General features: G+C 41.4%; 1 protein-coding gene across 1 annotated transcript; it reads right to left on the bottom strand.

The window, feature by feature from the left end:
- Window positions 1-10,339: 10,339 nt before the first annotated feature.
- On the bottom strand, window positions 10,340-16,242 carry LOC106909139 (uncharacterized). The gene is made up of 2 exons (XM_088001091.1): window positions 14,526-16,242; window positions 10,340-10,346 (listed from the first exon to the last, which is right to left on the bottom strand). The coding sequence occupies exons 1-2, from the start codon at window positions 15,860-15,862 to the stop codon at window positions 10,340-10,342; spliced, it is 1,344 nt and encodes a 447-aa protein (XP_087857217.1). The 5' UTR covers window positions 15,863-16,242.
- Between the last annotated feature and the right edge of the window lie 425 nt (window positions 16,243-16,667).

The following is a 16,667-nucleotide window of genomic DNA, read 5'->3' as shown; positions in this document are numbered from 1 at the left end:
TGCTAAGCTACAGCTGTTTCATTACAAAATAATCTGCCACCAGTGCTAAGGATAGTTAGCATAACCACTGAGGATGGCCGATAAACGGTTTCCCTGTGTAACAGTTATTTTTCCAGGCAAATTGAGCAGCATAGCAGAGGTTACTTGACTCCTCGTGGCTCTGATTGGTTGATTTAGGTCAGGAGCGGTGTAATTTGCAGACAGCAATAATAGCTCAAGGAGGAGATCAAGGAGCTCGTTTTTTTTTGTTTTGTTTTTGTTTTCACGTTATCTGTCTCACACCATGCTGTCACATCATGGTGACAGCAATATGGATAAAACATATTTTTGTAAAAGTTACATACTGGACTCAGAGAGAACCTCAGGTGGTGAGCCAGAGCCAACCTAAATAGCACCATCAGAACAGCAAAACATGCCTATGTTCAGAAATTCAGCAATTTTTCCATGACTCGTCAAACACCAGGTGCATGTGGCAAGGCATCTGGGCTACAACAGACTACAAGCTTGCTCCTTTATCCTGTGAGGATATTATAACTTTCTGAGTGCATTTAGCAATGCTTTGAAGCAGTCAATAACCCTCCTGTGCAAAAATCCACTTCATGAGGCAAACCATTGTAGACATTTTGGTCTAGGTTTATGTCAAGTTGTTATAACAAAGACATTTTAAACAATGTCAACTTTGTATTAAAAGTATAATTATTTACTGATGACACTTAAGACAACCGTCATTAATATTCATGAACTCCATTTCATGAAAGGTGTTATGTTTATGACAGTTGTCATATCAGTGTTATGCACAATACTTCAAATAAAGCATTACTGAACTCTTTGTGTGGCCTCTGTTCTATCTCCATTTTGTTCAAATGTATAACAATCAACATTGTCCCATTTGTCCAACATTTGTCCATTTATTGCACAAACGTAGACATCTTAAGGTCTTCTAAAATCAATTAAATATTTAAGCCAGAGTCCATTAGCATTGACATATCTACCTACTCAATCAGTTCTACATAGGCTGTACATTTTGGGCTCTTCACCAAGCCGTTATCCATACTAGTGACATCCACTTCGGCTGTTGAGCATCCACTGTGACTCTCAGAGAAGAAAATTGGTGTTTGGGTCCCAACACCAGTAACTGGCAGTTTTCCTGGTTCTGTCTAGCTTGGGAGGGAGAAGGTTAAAAATCTCAAGCTGCCTCCACTGCAGTGTGCAGCCTCGGGGAACTCCTGCTCCCCTGTCAGTTTGCAGAATTATCAGGTGAGCAGAACTCCAGTGGCCAGATAGGCCATTTATCCCCCATTGCATCTCTCCCTGTGGGGACTGCCTTTTTCCCCCGAATCTCCATTCGGTATTCCTCAGCCTCAGCAGTACATCTACACCCAAGACCACCACAGTTGCACATACATGAAAAACACAACCCATACCCCATAAATTTGTGAATTTGAATTGACAATAGATTTAGAATTTTAAAGTTTATTGAGAATGTAAATAGATTTAACAGTTTCAGCAGAGATATATTAAAACATTTTAAATTTAAGATTTAATCTTTGTGTTTAAGCTATCCACAAATGCATCCCTGCAAATTAATAATTATCTAAAAAACTTCCAAATTCCACCAGAAATGTTGCAGAAGCTGATGTCCTTTTTGTTTGTTTTTTATGTAAATACCTGCTCAGTTACATTAAGTAGTTTCAATTAACTGACACTGTAACACTGGACCAATGTATTCATCCAGCCATCCATCCATCCATTTTCTTCTGCTTCATCCAGGGTCAGGTTGCGGGGGCAGCAGCTTAAGAAGGGAGGCCCAGAATTCCCTCTCCCCAGCCACTTCTTCCAGCTCCTCCGGGGGAATCCCAAGGCGTTCCCAGGCCAGCCGAGAGACATTGTCCCTCCAGCATGTCCTGGATATTCTTTGGGGCCTTCTCCCTATGGGACATGCCCGGAGCACCTCACCAGGGAGGTGTTCTGACCGAGCCACCTCAACTCGACGTGGAGGAGCAACGTTTCTACTCTGAGTCCCTCCCAGATGACTGAGCTTTTCACCCTATCTCTAAGGGAGAGCCCAGCCACCCTGTTGAGAAAACCCATTTTGGCCGCTTGTATCCATGATCTTATTCTTTTGGTCATGACCCAAAGCTCATGACCATAGATGAGGGTGGGAATGTAGATCGACCAGTAAATCGAGACCTTCACTTTTTGACTCGGCTCTCTCTTCACCACGACGGACCGGTACAGCGCCCGCTTCACTGCACCCGTCCGCCTGTCAATCTCACGCTCCCTTCTTCCCTCATTCGTGAACAAGATCCCCAGATACTTAAACCCCCTCCACTTGGGGCAGGACACCCTCCCTGACCCGGAGAAGGCACTCTACCTTTTTCCGGCTCAAGACCATGGTCTCGGATTTGGAGGCACTGATCCTCATCCCGGCCACTTCACACTTGGCTGTGAACCGCTCCAGTGAGAGCTGCAGATTACGACTTGATGAAGCCAATAGGACCATATCATCTGCAAAAAGCAGAGATGCGATCCTAAGGCCACCAAAACAGATCCCCTCAACACCTCGGCTGCGCCTAGAAATTCTGTCCATAAAAGTAATGAACAGAACCGGTGACGAAGGGCAACCTTGGCGGAGTCCAACCATCACGGGAAATGAGCCCAACTTAGTGCCAGCAATGCGGACCAGATTCCGGCACCGGTGATACAGGGATCTGACAGCGTATCAAAGGGCCCGGTACTCCATGCTCCCAGAGAACCCCCCACATGGCTCCCCGAGGGACACGGTCAAACGCCTTCTCCAAGTCCATGAAACAGATGTAGACCGAACTCCCACACACTCTCCAGGACCCTGCTGAGGGTGTAGAGATGGTCCAGTGTTCCACGACCAGAACGAAAACCACACTGCTCTTCCTGAATCCGAGGTTCAACTATCCGACGGACCCTCCTCTCCAGGACACCTGAATAGACCTTACCAGGGAGGCTTAAGAGTGTGACACCCCTATAATTGGAGCCCACCCTCTGGTCCCCCTTTTTGAACAGGGGGACCACCACCCTAGTCTGCCAATCCAGAGGAACTTACCCCAAAGTCCATGCAATGTTGCAGAGCGCGTCAACCAACACAACCCTACACCATCCAGCAGTGTTGTGGTACTCGAGATCGGTCTTGGTCTCGAGTCCGGTCTTAAGACCGTTTTCTGATGGTCTCGGTCTCGTCTCGGACTCGACCGCATTTGGTCTCGGTCTTGTCTCGGTCTCGGGCTCTGAGGACTCGGCATTTTATTTCAAGACCAGTCGAGACCGCAACTGTGAAAATATCACTAAACGTGCAGCATACTGTCCAGTTTATTTGTTAACATCTTTGTTTTCAGTGGATGCAAAACTCACCGATTAAAATCCAAGCAACTACGTGTTTCTCCTCCTCCCCCTCCCCTCCCCACCTTTCACTCGCGCGCGGCGCTACTCCCTCCTCCCCCTCCCCACCTTTCACTCGCACGCGGCGCTCCAGGACATGCGCAGTGGTTTTCTCTCAGCGGCAGAAAATGTTTGTCTAATCGTCAGTAATATAATAGCGCTGCATAAATAGTAAGAAATCCAATGGCCAGAGCTAACTCAGCAGCGCTTCGCTTTCAGAGACGATGGGGACAACGTCTAACTATTTTCGTCACTTAGAAAAGTAGCTCAAAGAAGGTAAGCCCCGTTAACGTGATGTTAGCAAAGCTAGCTGTACAGAGACACATAAGAATTTGTGATGAAAAAAAGTCACTCACTGCCTGAATTATTGTGCGGAGATGTTGACTGACTTGTCGCATATATAGGACAACGCTATGTCCAAAAGTCTGCAATATAGTGATGTGACATTCAGAAACAGTCGATTCTTCTCCACGGCTCTTTATTTATTAGATAGGACTGGAGTGTCACTCACTGAGAGCCGTTGTTCTATCAGATTACCATACACTGTCAGAATAGCATACATGCAGTGAGTACCATGCCTGCGCATGCGCATTAAGAAGTCCGACCGTCAGAGGAGTTGGCACCAACAACCTTGCGGCCACAGCTCCGATAAGCCACCTCGGCAATGGAGGCACAGAACATGGTCCACTCAGACTCAATGTCCCCCACCTCTCTTGGAACGTGTTCGAAGTTCTGCTGGAGATGGGAGTTAAAGCTCCACCTCACAAGGGACTCCGCCAGAAGTTCACCGGGGTAAATCCCAACATACAGGCGCCAAGATAGGGGGCAACAAGTATGCCCATTCCTGCCCTCTCACCGCGGGCAACTCCAGAGTGGAAGTATCTCCATTCCCTCTCAAGGAGACTGGTTCCAGAACCAGAGCCATGCGTTGAGGCGAGACCAACTATTTCTAGCCGGAACCTCTCAGCAGTGGTGGGAAGTAATGAAGTACAAGTACTTTGTACTTGTACTACTTAAGTACAATTTTTGTGTATCTGTACTTTACTTAAGTAGATTTAATAATGGACACTTTCTACTTTTACTCCACTACATTTTACAGTAAGTATCTATACTTTCTACTTCACTACATTTCTACAAAACTGTCGCGTTACTTGTTACATCCAAGTCTCGTGCTTTTTTTCCGTTAAAATGTGAAGTTCAGGGGCTTAAGGTGGCGCCGTAAAATCCGAGCAATAACATGACTTACGTGTCTGTTGTCACCCATCGCCTCCCCCTTTACTCGCACGTGGAGCTCCAAGAAATGTGCAGTGGTTTCCTCTGAGTGGGAGAAGATGTCTGTCTAATCGTCAGTAATAAAATAGCATTGCATAAATCATAGATATGGTGACATGTAAAATTAGCAGCGCTTTGCTTTCACAGACGGTGGGGACTTAGTCCAACTTTTAGCGTCACTTGGAAGGAAAGCTTAAAGAAAAGTAAGCTCCGTGGACACGATGCTAGCAAAGCTAGCTGTACAGAGACACATGTTGCATCTGCGATGAAAAAAAAGTTGTCACTCATGCGCTGAATTATTGTATGGAGGTGTTGACTGAGGTGTCGTAAATATGGGACAATGCTGTGACCAAATTGCAATATAGTAATATGACATTCAAGAACGATCCGATTCTTCTGGACAGATCTTTACTAAGGTTGATAGGACTGAAGCCTCACTGAGAGCCGTTCTTTGTTCTTGTAATGCTCTGCGTACACTGCAGTAGCTATTATTTTATTTCATTATTTCATTAAAAAATAATTATATATATATATATATATATATATATATATATATATATATATATATATATATATATATATATATATACACACACACATAATTGGCGAATAAATAAAACAAGAACGTAAGAACGCAGAGCATGCTCAATGCTCTTTGTTTTCGTCACCTGTCATGGTGGCAGACGTTGCAGCAGGAGGGAGGATAAAAATAGTAACGGTGCTCCTTCTGCTTGGTGACTTCTTGCTTATTGCACCTTGGATAGTGTTCATAGTTGAGCGTTGTTTACTGTTAATTCCTATGTTTAATGGTGCAGACAGTTGTGGTTTCTGACATTTGCAATATGGGCAACCGCCCAGGGCGTTATTTTTTTTTAGGGATGGCGGGAGACCTCTGTGGATTGTGGCACAGAGATGAAAGCAAAACAGAATGAAGAAGAGTTTGAATTGATACTGGTTAAATTTATTTCAGCTCTAAGTATTTAATATCTAGGTGTTTTTATGGGAATGTGGATCTTTCAGATCAATTTGAGAAGCAATTTAATTTTATTGTGCTATGTAACGCGGGGTGCTTGATTTGGTCTCGGGTTCAGTGGTTTAGACTACAACTCTGCTACGTTACTCCTTGGTTCCATGTCCTCCCCTGTCCACCCTTTCAGTTGGATTTCTTTCAAAATAAATGCCACTAGTGGCAAAAAAAACGTGAAGTTCATGTTATGTATATTAAACAAGATGTTTCCATCCCTGAAAATTATGATGCATAGAATCACATATACTATGTTAAAGAGAGTAAACACAATAAAAACATGCTTTATCTGTGGCATTGTTCATTAAAATGGCACATTTCTGATGTATTAAAATTAAATACGATCGGTACACTTAATGATATTAGTGATTAGGTAATGCATTCAGTAAGTACTTTTACTTTTAATACTTAAGTATTTTTAAAAGCCAGTACTTTTTTACTTTTACTTAAGTCAAATGTTAATGTGGTACTTTTACTTTTACTTGAGTACATTTTTGTCTGTGTATTTGTACTTTTACTTAAGTACAATTTTTGAGTACTTCCTCCACACCACTGCCTCTCAGCCACATCCCAAGAGCCAGCTTCTGCAACTGAGGATCGGACCGCCAGGGTCCCCTCCCTCAGCTACCGCCCATTGCAAAATGCACCTGACTCCTTTGGCCCCTCCGACAGGTGGTGAGCCCATTGGAAGGGGAACCCTCGTCTCCTCTTCGGGCTAAGCCCATGGGTAAAAGCTCGGCCAACAGGTGTTCGCCATCGTGCTCCAAATCCAGGCCTGGCTCCAGAGTGGGGCCCCGGTGACCCGCGTCCGGGCGAGGGAACACCAAGTCCAAAGTTTGTGTTCATCATAGGGGTCTTCGGGCTGTACTTTGTCTGGTCCCTCACCTAGGACCTGTCTGCCTTGGGTGACCCTACCAGGGGCATAAAGCCCCAGACAGCACAGCTCCTAGGATAAATGAGACACTCAAACCCCTCCACCACAATAAGGTGGCAACCCAAGGAGAGGTAATGTATTCATCATTTATTTATTGATTCCCATTATTGAGCAGTCTTTACCCAGCATTTTCACATTGATGTTCTCACACTGTTGGATGAGATGAAAATGAGATCACAAATCCAGAAGGGCAGCTGTTGCAAAAGTGGCATGAGCTTTTAAAATGTTGAGGTGGCAAATTTTGAAACTTGCCCAAATTGGTATGGACAGTTTTATTTTCCTTAATTAATGACATCATTTGAGACTTTTTTTCTGCTTACTCAGTGTAATTTTGTCTGATAGTTCATTTCATTTTGTTGACTTGAAGCATTAAGTTACAGTATTTAACTTTTATGTAAAAACTGTTTTAAATATTCAGTTTTAGATTACTGAAATGTTTCTCCCCATGTGCAACAGTTATAGGCAACGTGCAAAATATACATGAAGCAATCCAGACTTCTCATAAAATTCTATGTAGTTGCATTTTATTAAAGCTGCAGTATAACTTTAATAAAAAATATATGTTTTCTCCATATTTTTTAAAAGCTGGCACCATGTCGTGACAATTTGTTACGAGACACATAATCTGTGAAAAAAGTCAATCTCCTTCACCTCCTCTCTGAACTACTATTACTGGCTAAAGTAATGCAATGTTCTGGCCAAAAACAACCAATCAGAGGACTTCCGGCCGGAACACCGTTAAGATGGCTGCTCACTAAAGAGTCTCCCCAGACAACCGGAGAAATTCTTGATTTACCCCCATTCAACTGAGTAATATTGCTCTACGAAAGTCATTTTAAGGGGGTAAGACAACAAAGAAGCCCCAAAGACACTATAATTAGAAGAGGGAAGATGAGAAGTTTCACGAACAAGTACAGCTAATGTGCGTGGCCTTAAGCTAATAGATCGGAATGGCTAGCCTCGAAATCCTATTAGAAGAGCTTAGAGGCTTCCGCCAGGAATCTAAGGAACAACTCTCGATTATTAAAGAGGAAATAAGAAAAGCGAATGCAAGGATAAGCGAAGTAGAGGAGCGGCTGGAGAAGACAGAGGAAAGAACCCAAAATACGGAGGAAGTGTTAGCAGAACTGCTAAAGCTACACGTGAGTCTGGAAGATAAGATGGTGGACCTAGAGAGCCGATCCAGGAGGGAAAATATCAGGATCTACGGTGTTCCAGAGGGGGCTGAAAAGGACTGTGAATCCATGGCTGCATTTGTGGAAGCTCGACTTAAAGAGGGGCTCGGTCTGGAAGACATCCAGCCGGACATGCAGACTGAACGAGCACATCGCGCGCTCGGTCCGCAGCCACCGGAGGGAGCGGCGCCACGGTCGATAGTGGTGAAATTTCTGAGCTTCAAATATAAAGAGCTATTGCTCCGTAAGGCCTGGCAGCGAAAAGGATTTATTTGGCATGAAAAACGAATAAATCTGGATCATGATTATCCACCAGCCATCCTCAGAAAGCGCAGAGTTCACGGAGGTTCGGAGAGTCCTGAAGGAGAACGGTGTTCCATTTCAGACTCTCTTCCCGGCGAGGCTGCGAGTGAAACATAAAGAGGGGACCAGGACCTACGACACCATAGAGGAGACCACCGAGGATCTGGCTAAAAAGGGCTACAAAGTTAAAATCATCAGATCTCCAGCTTCCCTGAAGGAGCAGATTGAGCGGTTGTCCTGGAGCGGGAAGGAGGGGAGGAAACAGAAGGGCTCCTCCGGTTCTGCAAGAGGAGAAAACTATAAAGAGAGGCTCCGGGCTTTTAGAAGAACATCTCCACCTAAGAACTGAGGGAACCTTCATTTCCCCTCCTGGGTTCTTCCTCTTAGAGATAAGTGTACAGAGGGCTGTTTTAAGGATGATGGGATTTTATAAAGGTCTGTTTGGGGTCCACTCCTATTTGGGCTGCTGCCACCTGTAAGGGCCCTCCTTAACTTTATGGGAGGTTTTTCCCTTCTGGGCTTCCTCCAAGAAGCTCAACAGGGTCTCATCAACAGACCCCTGCCTTGGAGGCTGAACATGTTCTGTTAGGGTTCCTGTTTATATGTTTATTTTTGGTTCATCTGTTTATATTCTGTTTATGTCAGTTCTAGTGAGTGGTGGGGGAGTTTCAGGGTCATCAGTGACATGGGGAAAACACTTACACAAATGGGGAAGACACAGTTAAAGGTGGCTTCTTTCAATATAAATGGCATAAATAATCCGATTAAGAGATGGAGAGTATTATCTAAACTCAGGAAGGATAAAGTTCAGATATCAATATTGCAGGAAACCCACCTAGATAATTCTGAACATGCCAAACTGACCAAGATGGGGGTTTAAATTTGTTTATTTCTCTTCCCACAGCTCCGGTAAACGAAGAGGGGTTGTTTAATATCGAGTTCCTTGTGCTACGAACATGTTACAGAACATAAAGACAGGGAGGGTCGTTATCTGTTACTTACAGGGAAAATAGATGGTGTCCTGATGAGTTTTATTAATGTCTATGCCCCACCTGGCAGCGACTGGTCGTTTTACAAGAAAATTATTGAATTAGCAGCAACAAAAAGTCAGGGTGTAATGATCTGTGCGGGGGACTTTAATATTAGGTTAAACTCAAATCTGGACTCATCGAATGGAAAAACAAACTCTAAACATATCAGTAAAAGAATGAAAAATATGATGGATGAAGTGGGACTAGTGGATGTATGGAGGGATAAGAACCCAACCAGTCGTGACCTCTTCATACAATGTATACTCAAGAATAGACTATTTCTTCATGTTTAAAAAAGATGTGCATAGATTGGAAAGCTGGGAAATAGGATCCAGTTCAATCTCAGACCACAGCCCAATCTATATCTCCCTTCAAATGGCTGAAAAAAGCAGATCCACCCTCTGGAGGCTGAATACGAACTTATTAAACAGTACAATCTTTAAGGAGAATATGAAAACTGAAATCATACAATACTTGGAAGAGAATGATAATAATGAAGTGGGTCCGGCAATACTCTGGGATACTCTAAAGGCCGTAGTCAGGGAAAGAATAATAGCCTTTTCCTCCAATGAAAAGAGAATTAGACAACAAAAACAAACTCAATTGGAGTTTGTTTTTGCACTCCAAAACCTTAAAGAGGGCTATAAGAGTCAAAATTGAGTTGGTGAAAAAAGAACTGAACGACTTAAACATACAAGAAATACAAAAGAAACTTCTCTTTACTAAACAGAAATATTATGAAGCAGGGGGGAAATCTCTGAAGCTCCTAGCATTTAAATTACGAAAACAGCAAGCTGACAGAGCTATTCACAAAATAAAGAATATATATACAAATAGAGTTGAAACAAACGTAGAAAAGATTCAGAACTGCTTTAGTGATTTTTTCAAAATTCTATACTCCCAACCCAAATTGAATAATGAACAACAAATGGACACATTCCTTTCCCAACTCACCCTGCCTAGCATTACAGACGAGCAAAACGAACAATTAATATCAGAGATAACTGAAGCAGAATTAAAATCAGTGATTAGAAAGTTGAAAGGAGGGAAATCTCCAGGAACAGCTGGGTTTACCTCCGAGTGGTACAGAGAAATGCAAGATCAGTTAGTCCCTGTTTTAGTAAGAGTTTTCAACAATGTACTAGAAAAGAAAATAATCCCTCCTTCATGGAGAGACGCAACCATTTCACTAATCCCTAAGGAGGGAAAAGATAAGAAGGAATGCGGAAATTATCGGCCAATAAGTGTGCTAAATATTGATTACAAATTATTTACTGCCATAATCGCACAGAGATTGGAAAACATCCTCCCAGTGATAATCCATAAGGACCAAACAGGCTTCATCAGGCAGAGACTGACTCAGGATAACATCAGGAAAACCCTGCATATTTTAAATCATGTAACCCATCAAAAAATAGATACTCTTGTATTGAGTCTGGATGCAGAGAAGACTTTTGATTCAGTCAGATGGTCTTTTCTCTACAAAGTTATGTCCAGGTTTGGGTTCCACCAGACCATAATAGATGTAATTGCATCTTTATATGATAGACCATCCGCTAGGATAAAAATTAATGGAGACCTATCTGACCGGTTCACTCTGGAAAGGGGTACGAGGCAGGGATGCTGTGTTTCTCCACTCCTCTTTGCCCTCTTCATTGAGCCTCTAGGTCAGTGGATAAGACAGAGGACGGACATAGCTGGAGTTCATATGGCATCCGGAGAACAAAAGTTGTCACTGTTCGCAGATGATTTACTGTTGACCATAACAAACCCAGCTAAAACCCTACCTATACTTATGGGAGCGATCGAGGAATATGGTTCGCTTTCGGGTTACAAGATAAACATTACCAAGACTCAGGTTTTAACAATAAACTATAACCCACAAAGCAACATTAGGAGCCTCTTCAATTGGAAATGGGAAGCAGAATCCATAAAATATTTAGGGGTCACATTGCCCAAGGATTTTTCCAGAATTTTTGAAGTCAATTATGGGCCCCTAATTTCAAACCTGAGATCAGACATGAAAAGATGGAGTCTGATTCCTTTTTCAAATTTACACTCAAGAATTGAGTCGGTCAGAATGAACATTCTCCCGCGCCTCCTATATATGTTTCAGTGTCTACCTATTCTAATCCCAGATAGGCGCTTCATAGAGTGGGAAAGAATAATATCACAATATATCTGGCAGGGGAAAAAAGCAAGAGTGAGAAAGAGAAAGGTGGACTAGGTCTTCCTAATCTACAGGTCTACTCCCTTGCAACTCAATTAAGAGCAGTGTTCTGTCTATGCTCTCCATCTTACAGTGCTAAGTGGAAAGATTTGGAAAAAGCAACAGTGGAAGGAATACCTTTAATATCAGTACTAATGGACAAGGACCTACAAGAGGGGCTGAGTATACCACATGGGTCAATATTACACACCATGCTGGATTCTTGGAATAAGGTCGTTAAAATGTGTAAATTGGGTAACCAGATAAGAATACTCAGATGGTGTGCCTTTGACTCAGCTTTTAAACCAAACAAGACTGATGGAAGATTTGGAGGATGGATCCAAAAAGGATTAACCACTTACTATACATTTACCCGGAAGGGTGTGTTTCAGAGTTTTGAGGAACTTCAGAGGTCCAAAGGGTTGGAGAAGGATGACTTCTTTAGATATCTGCAGGTCCTACTTCAATCAAAATATATGTGATAATTGGGATACGGCCAAACCAGGACTTTTTAAAGTGTTTCTATCCCTGTTGAAATCAGGTTCATGCAAAAAACTTGTTTCCATATTGTATAATGATATTCTATTGTCTAAACAAGGTGATACAGACTACATAAGAAACAAGTGGGTAAAAGAAGGAAATTTATTAATCACAACTGAAGACTGGGAACAGATTAATAAATTACACTGGATGACCTCAAGCTCCAATACATGGCGGCTGTTCAGTTGGAAAAACTCTGTTCGATATTTTGTAACTCCAGTTCAGAAAAAACACCAGGGCAGCGGAGATACATGTTGGAGACTCTGTGGAACAAATGGAGCAAATCACCACCATATCTTCTGGGCTTGTCCGGTGATTAAGGCCTTTTGGGAGCAAATATGTTCCCACCTAAATAACATCTTTACTGAAAGAATCCCATGTAATTGTGAATCCCTATATTTAGGAAGCATTTCATTTGATAACTGGACTCTGGACGACAAATAACTCCTGTTAGTGCTTCTGGCAGCAAGCAAAAAGACAATCATTAGAAAATGGTTAAAGCCCGAAACACCCACAGTGGAGGATTGGGTTTCCATTGTACAGGACATTTACACTCTGGAGAAGTTATCTTTTTCTGTTCATGGTCGGAGAGAATCCTTTTTCAGGATCTGGTCTAAATGGACAAACTATGTAAAGTCGGTTATTTCAGTAGACTAAATATGTCCATTACAAATGAGTACTGTTGTGCTATTTACTATACCTTAGTTCAGGATTATGGGAAATGTTTGCTCTTGACTGTGTTTTACCACCAACAAAAGACCCTTCCTTACCCCCCACTCACTCCTTTTGTTTTAGTTGTTCGGTTGTTATACAAAAACCTTGGATTGGCTTGTGTATTTTTTTTCTTCCTTCCAATATGGTGGAAACTGGAATGTAAAAATGACTGTATCTTGCCTTTCGAACTAAAAATTAAATAAAAAACAAAACAAAAAAAAAAAACAACCAATCAGAACCATAATGAGGGTCTTAGTGCTGTCAATCAACTCATTCATTCGCCACTAAATGTACTAATGGTGGAGAAACAACTTATTGTTGCGAAACTTATGACTAGCTACAGCATGGCACAGGGCAAGGGGAGGGAGGCTGAGCAGCCACATGAGATTGTGATTTACATTGCTAAAACCCACCGCTTACCTCTGATTGGTTATTTCTAGATGGCACTGGGAGAAGACAGATGAAATACATTTTTCACAGATTATCTCTCATGCCATACTGTCACAACATAATGACAATTTTAACAAATATGTAAAAAATATATTTTTATATAAGTTACATTCTGGAGCTTTAATTTAACTTAGGAGAGGACAGGCTAGGAGGAACGTGGGTTAGAGCTGCTGCTGTCTGATTCATCTGTTGCTAAGTGTGATAAAAGGTACAGGGACAAGCTAAATATATGAAAATGTTGGTAATTTATTTCCTTCGTTCATTGAATGCTAGTGAAATGGAGGCAAACAATAGTGGGTAGCTAAGCTATGCTAAATGGTTGATCATCTCACACAGTCTACTCATCTCTCTTGGAGAAAAACTGGGTTACAAATTGGCACTCTTTTTGTCTCTCTATCTCTATGGGTTTTTTTTAAACCTGACTATAATTTTCCTTAGCAGCATAGTAACTGCCACAGTTGTTCTTGTCTTCTACTAACTGCTGCTGAACATCATCACCGTCAAGTATGCTAAGCAGAAACCCATTTCATGCAGATCCAGGGGACGGGGGCTCAGTGCAAATATGGATGTGTGCTTTTTGGTCTGGGAGTGGTCTTGTAACATTTTATTTGTACTGCCAAAGACAATTTTAGAAAACACAATCTGGTTGATTTTATAATTGACAGGGCCCCAGTTTTTTAAAATATTTTTTTTATTTCTATGAACAACAACAACAAAAACAAATTTGTGGAGGGCCCCTTGTCTGTCAGGGGCCCTTGGAATTGTCCCAACTTTTCTCCCCTGTACGGCGCCCCTGAGACAGATCGTCTCTATAAAAAAGAAAATCATGCTCATCCACTTCTTCCTAGTGCTACAAATACCATCTGCAGAAATGCATTTTTCCTGGACAAAAGTTACATACCGTACATTTAAGTGTGACAAAAAAGCCAAATAGAGGAATTCTACAAAGGGGTAAAAATGTTTAAAGGAAAGGTAACAATACCTGTGTGCTAATTAGCTGAGTCTCAAGCATCTCTTGGGTTGGATCTTCTGATTCCCAGTGTCCCCTGCTACTATGAGTCCTAGCTTGTCCATCATCATCATAGACTGTCCACCTAGTTAGCTTCTCAACTGTCTGATGGGGAAGCAAGTTTTCTGTCCGAAGCCAAGTATGCAACTCAAAAGATTTTTGCAGATAGTTTCAACTTATTAAACCATTTATTTTATGGTGCTTTGGTGTCAAATCATCAGAACAAATAGTTATTTGTTTAAATATTGAAAATAGTATTAAAGAATACACACCTGAGGGTCTCCACTCATCTGGTTGTTTCCAGTCCAGTGAAACTTTGGCTGGGCAATAGTATTTAATCCATTCCTCCCCATCAATAGTGCAACTTCTCGGTCTGCTTCTTCTTCATACAATGCAGAGACACCTATTTTTGCAAAACTTGTCACTTCATTTGAAGAACATTGAGATACAGACCTTTGTGTGTGGTCAGGCACTTCTACATCTGTATGTGCACACTTGGGTTGTGCTAGTCCATTGCCTAACATTCCCACTGACATCTTGCTAAGTTTAATCTGAGAAGTTTTTAGTTTGTCTCTTGTACCACGTAGCACACTGACTCTATCTTGGTTTTCTAACATAGCTCTACTGGTAATGTTCTTTTGTATGGATAATTCTTCTGAGTTGTTGAGAAACTTACTACCCCTGTTTTCCACATTTTCATCTGATAGCAAATTTTCCAGCAATGACTTTTTCATGGACTTCAGGAGACTGAGATCTGGTTTGGAAGGAAGTACCAGTTTAGCTCCTGACTTTGGGGGTTTGGCCTTGCAGGTAGTGTGTCCTCCTGAAGGAACTGTCTTATGTGTCTCAGCTGTCTTTGGATTTGCCAGTTTTTTCACTCTAGGAAGTACTACTGCATATTTGGCATCTAGTTCTTTATCGCTGACCATTGCTACTTCTTCTGTGGTTTCCCGGGGCCTGGTTTTTTCTTTCTTAAGTTTGTCCTCTGTAGAAATGTTGTTTTTTTGACCAGCTACCCTGGTTTTACATACAATCCTCTTAGCCACCCTGTGTCTAAAAACTTGGTCCCCAGATCTGCTGCTGCTTTGTTTTTGCTTTAAGGTTTGAAGCCAGCTGGTTATACCAACTGCTTTAGTCAGAGCAGAAATCTTCCGTAAATTTATTTTTTGTGGCATTTTCTTTTGAATCCAATCAGTCATCTTGAAAAAAGGTGTTAATCTTTTTCTTGGGGGTATCAAATATAACCCTTCACCCACATCCCACTGTAAAGTTTCTTCATCAGAATTTATTACCGCCTTTCTCATGTTGTGTCCAAGGGATGCCATTTCGGTTTTATCAAACAGTAGGCTCTGTGCCCTACCTTTGACAACTGTTTCATCATCCTGCTGCTCCAGAATAGCTTTGGTGTCTTCATTTTTTGCTTTTATATATATTATTTTACTTTGGTCTTCAGAACCTTTGTTCATTTTTGGCTTATGTTTCTCTTGTTCTTGATCTAAATCATTTTTTACAGAAGGGACCCTCTCATTGATTATCTTTAGATCTTTTGATTTATCTGTTATCTTTAGCATTAGTTCCTTATGTGGTGCATTTATGCTACTGATAGAAAGGTCTTTCCGAGGTTGAACCGCTTCTGTTAAAGAACAGGGTTTATTTTTCAGTAGATTCATGTTCCCTTTTTCTTCTTTAGTTTTTTGTTTGGGTTCTTGCTCTACTGTCTGTTTAACTGCTTTTCTCTTTTGTTTTTTCTCCCTCTCAGCTTCCTTATTTGTCTTCACTTTTTTAAACATTTTGTGTGTTCTTTTACAGGCTTAGAATGAGGCTTTCTACAGTATTCAATAGTCTTGTGACAGGCAATATTTGTAGTGTCCTCCTGGATTAACTTCTTGTTTTTTCTTGTCTTCTTGTGCTCTGCTTTGAATCTTGTCTTCAGCCTTGTAACTTCAGTTGTAGGAACCCTTTCATTTAGTCAAAATCAAATCATCTAGAAAGACAACAGATAAAAATGTGAAAATAAATTTAAACACATCCTTAGTTGTTTTTCTTATATAAACACAAAGTCACAATCAAAATAAAATTGAAAAGGTTAGTGAAAAACAGTAGGCTGTCAAACGTATATATTAAACTTAGAAAAACCAGGTCAGTACTCTGTTCCACAACTTTACTCTTTGACTCCTATTTTTTGGCAATTCAGATCTACATAGGTGCAACGTTTGGCAAGATTTTGTGGCATTGTTTAACTGAACTTGAAAGCTGCAATACCTACCTCCAGAGAAAAATGTCAAACATAATCTACATTTTCAAAAAGAAACAGAACTTATCCATCACGTCAAGTAATATTTAAATCTTCTTGTGCCAATAAAATCCTGTCCTCCTTTTATGGTGCAAAAAAATACAGTAAAACATTGTTTTCAGATCAATCTAAATGGTGTTACAAGATGCTGCAGCCTATGAACTAATTTTAATTTAATATCTCTTACCAAACTTCTCAGGTAAAATCCAGGTATAGCTAGGAGGCAGCAGAGTACTCAGGCTTTTCCCCGATGGTTTCTGTCGCAAATACAAATATGTACCCTCTCTCAATAGCTCTGAGGC

Source organism: Poecilia mexicana, unplaced genomic scaffold, assembly GCF_051168715.1.
Source record: "Poecilia mexicana isolate PSO_F unplaced genomic scaffold, ASM5116871v1 scaffold_19, whole genome shotgun sequence".
NCBI classification, from domain to species: domain Eukaryota; kingdom Metazoa; phylum Chordata; class Actinopteri; order Cyprinodontiformes; family Poeciliidae; genus Poecilia; species Poecilia mexicana.
The sequence above is the reverse complement of the archived record's forward strand: the minus strand, read 5'-3'. Positions and strand labels throughout refer to the sequence as shown.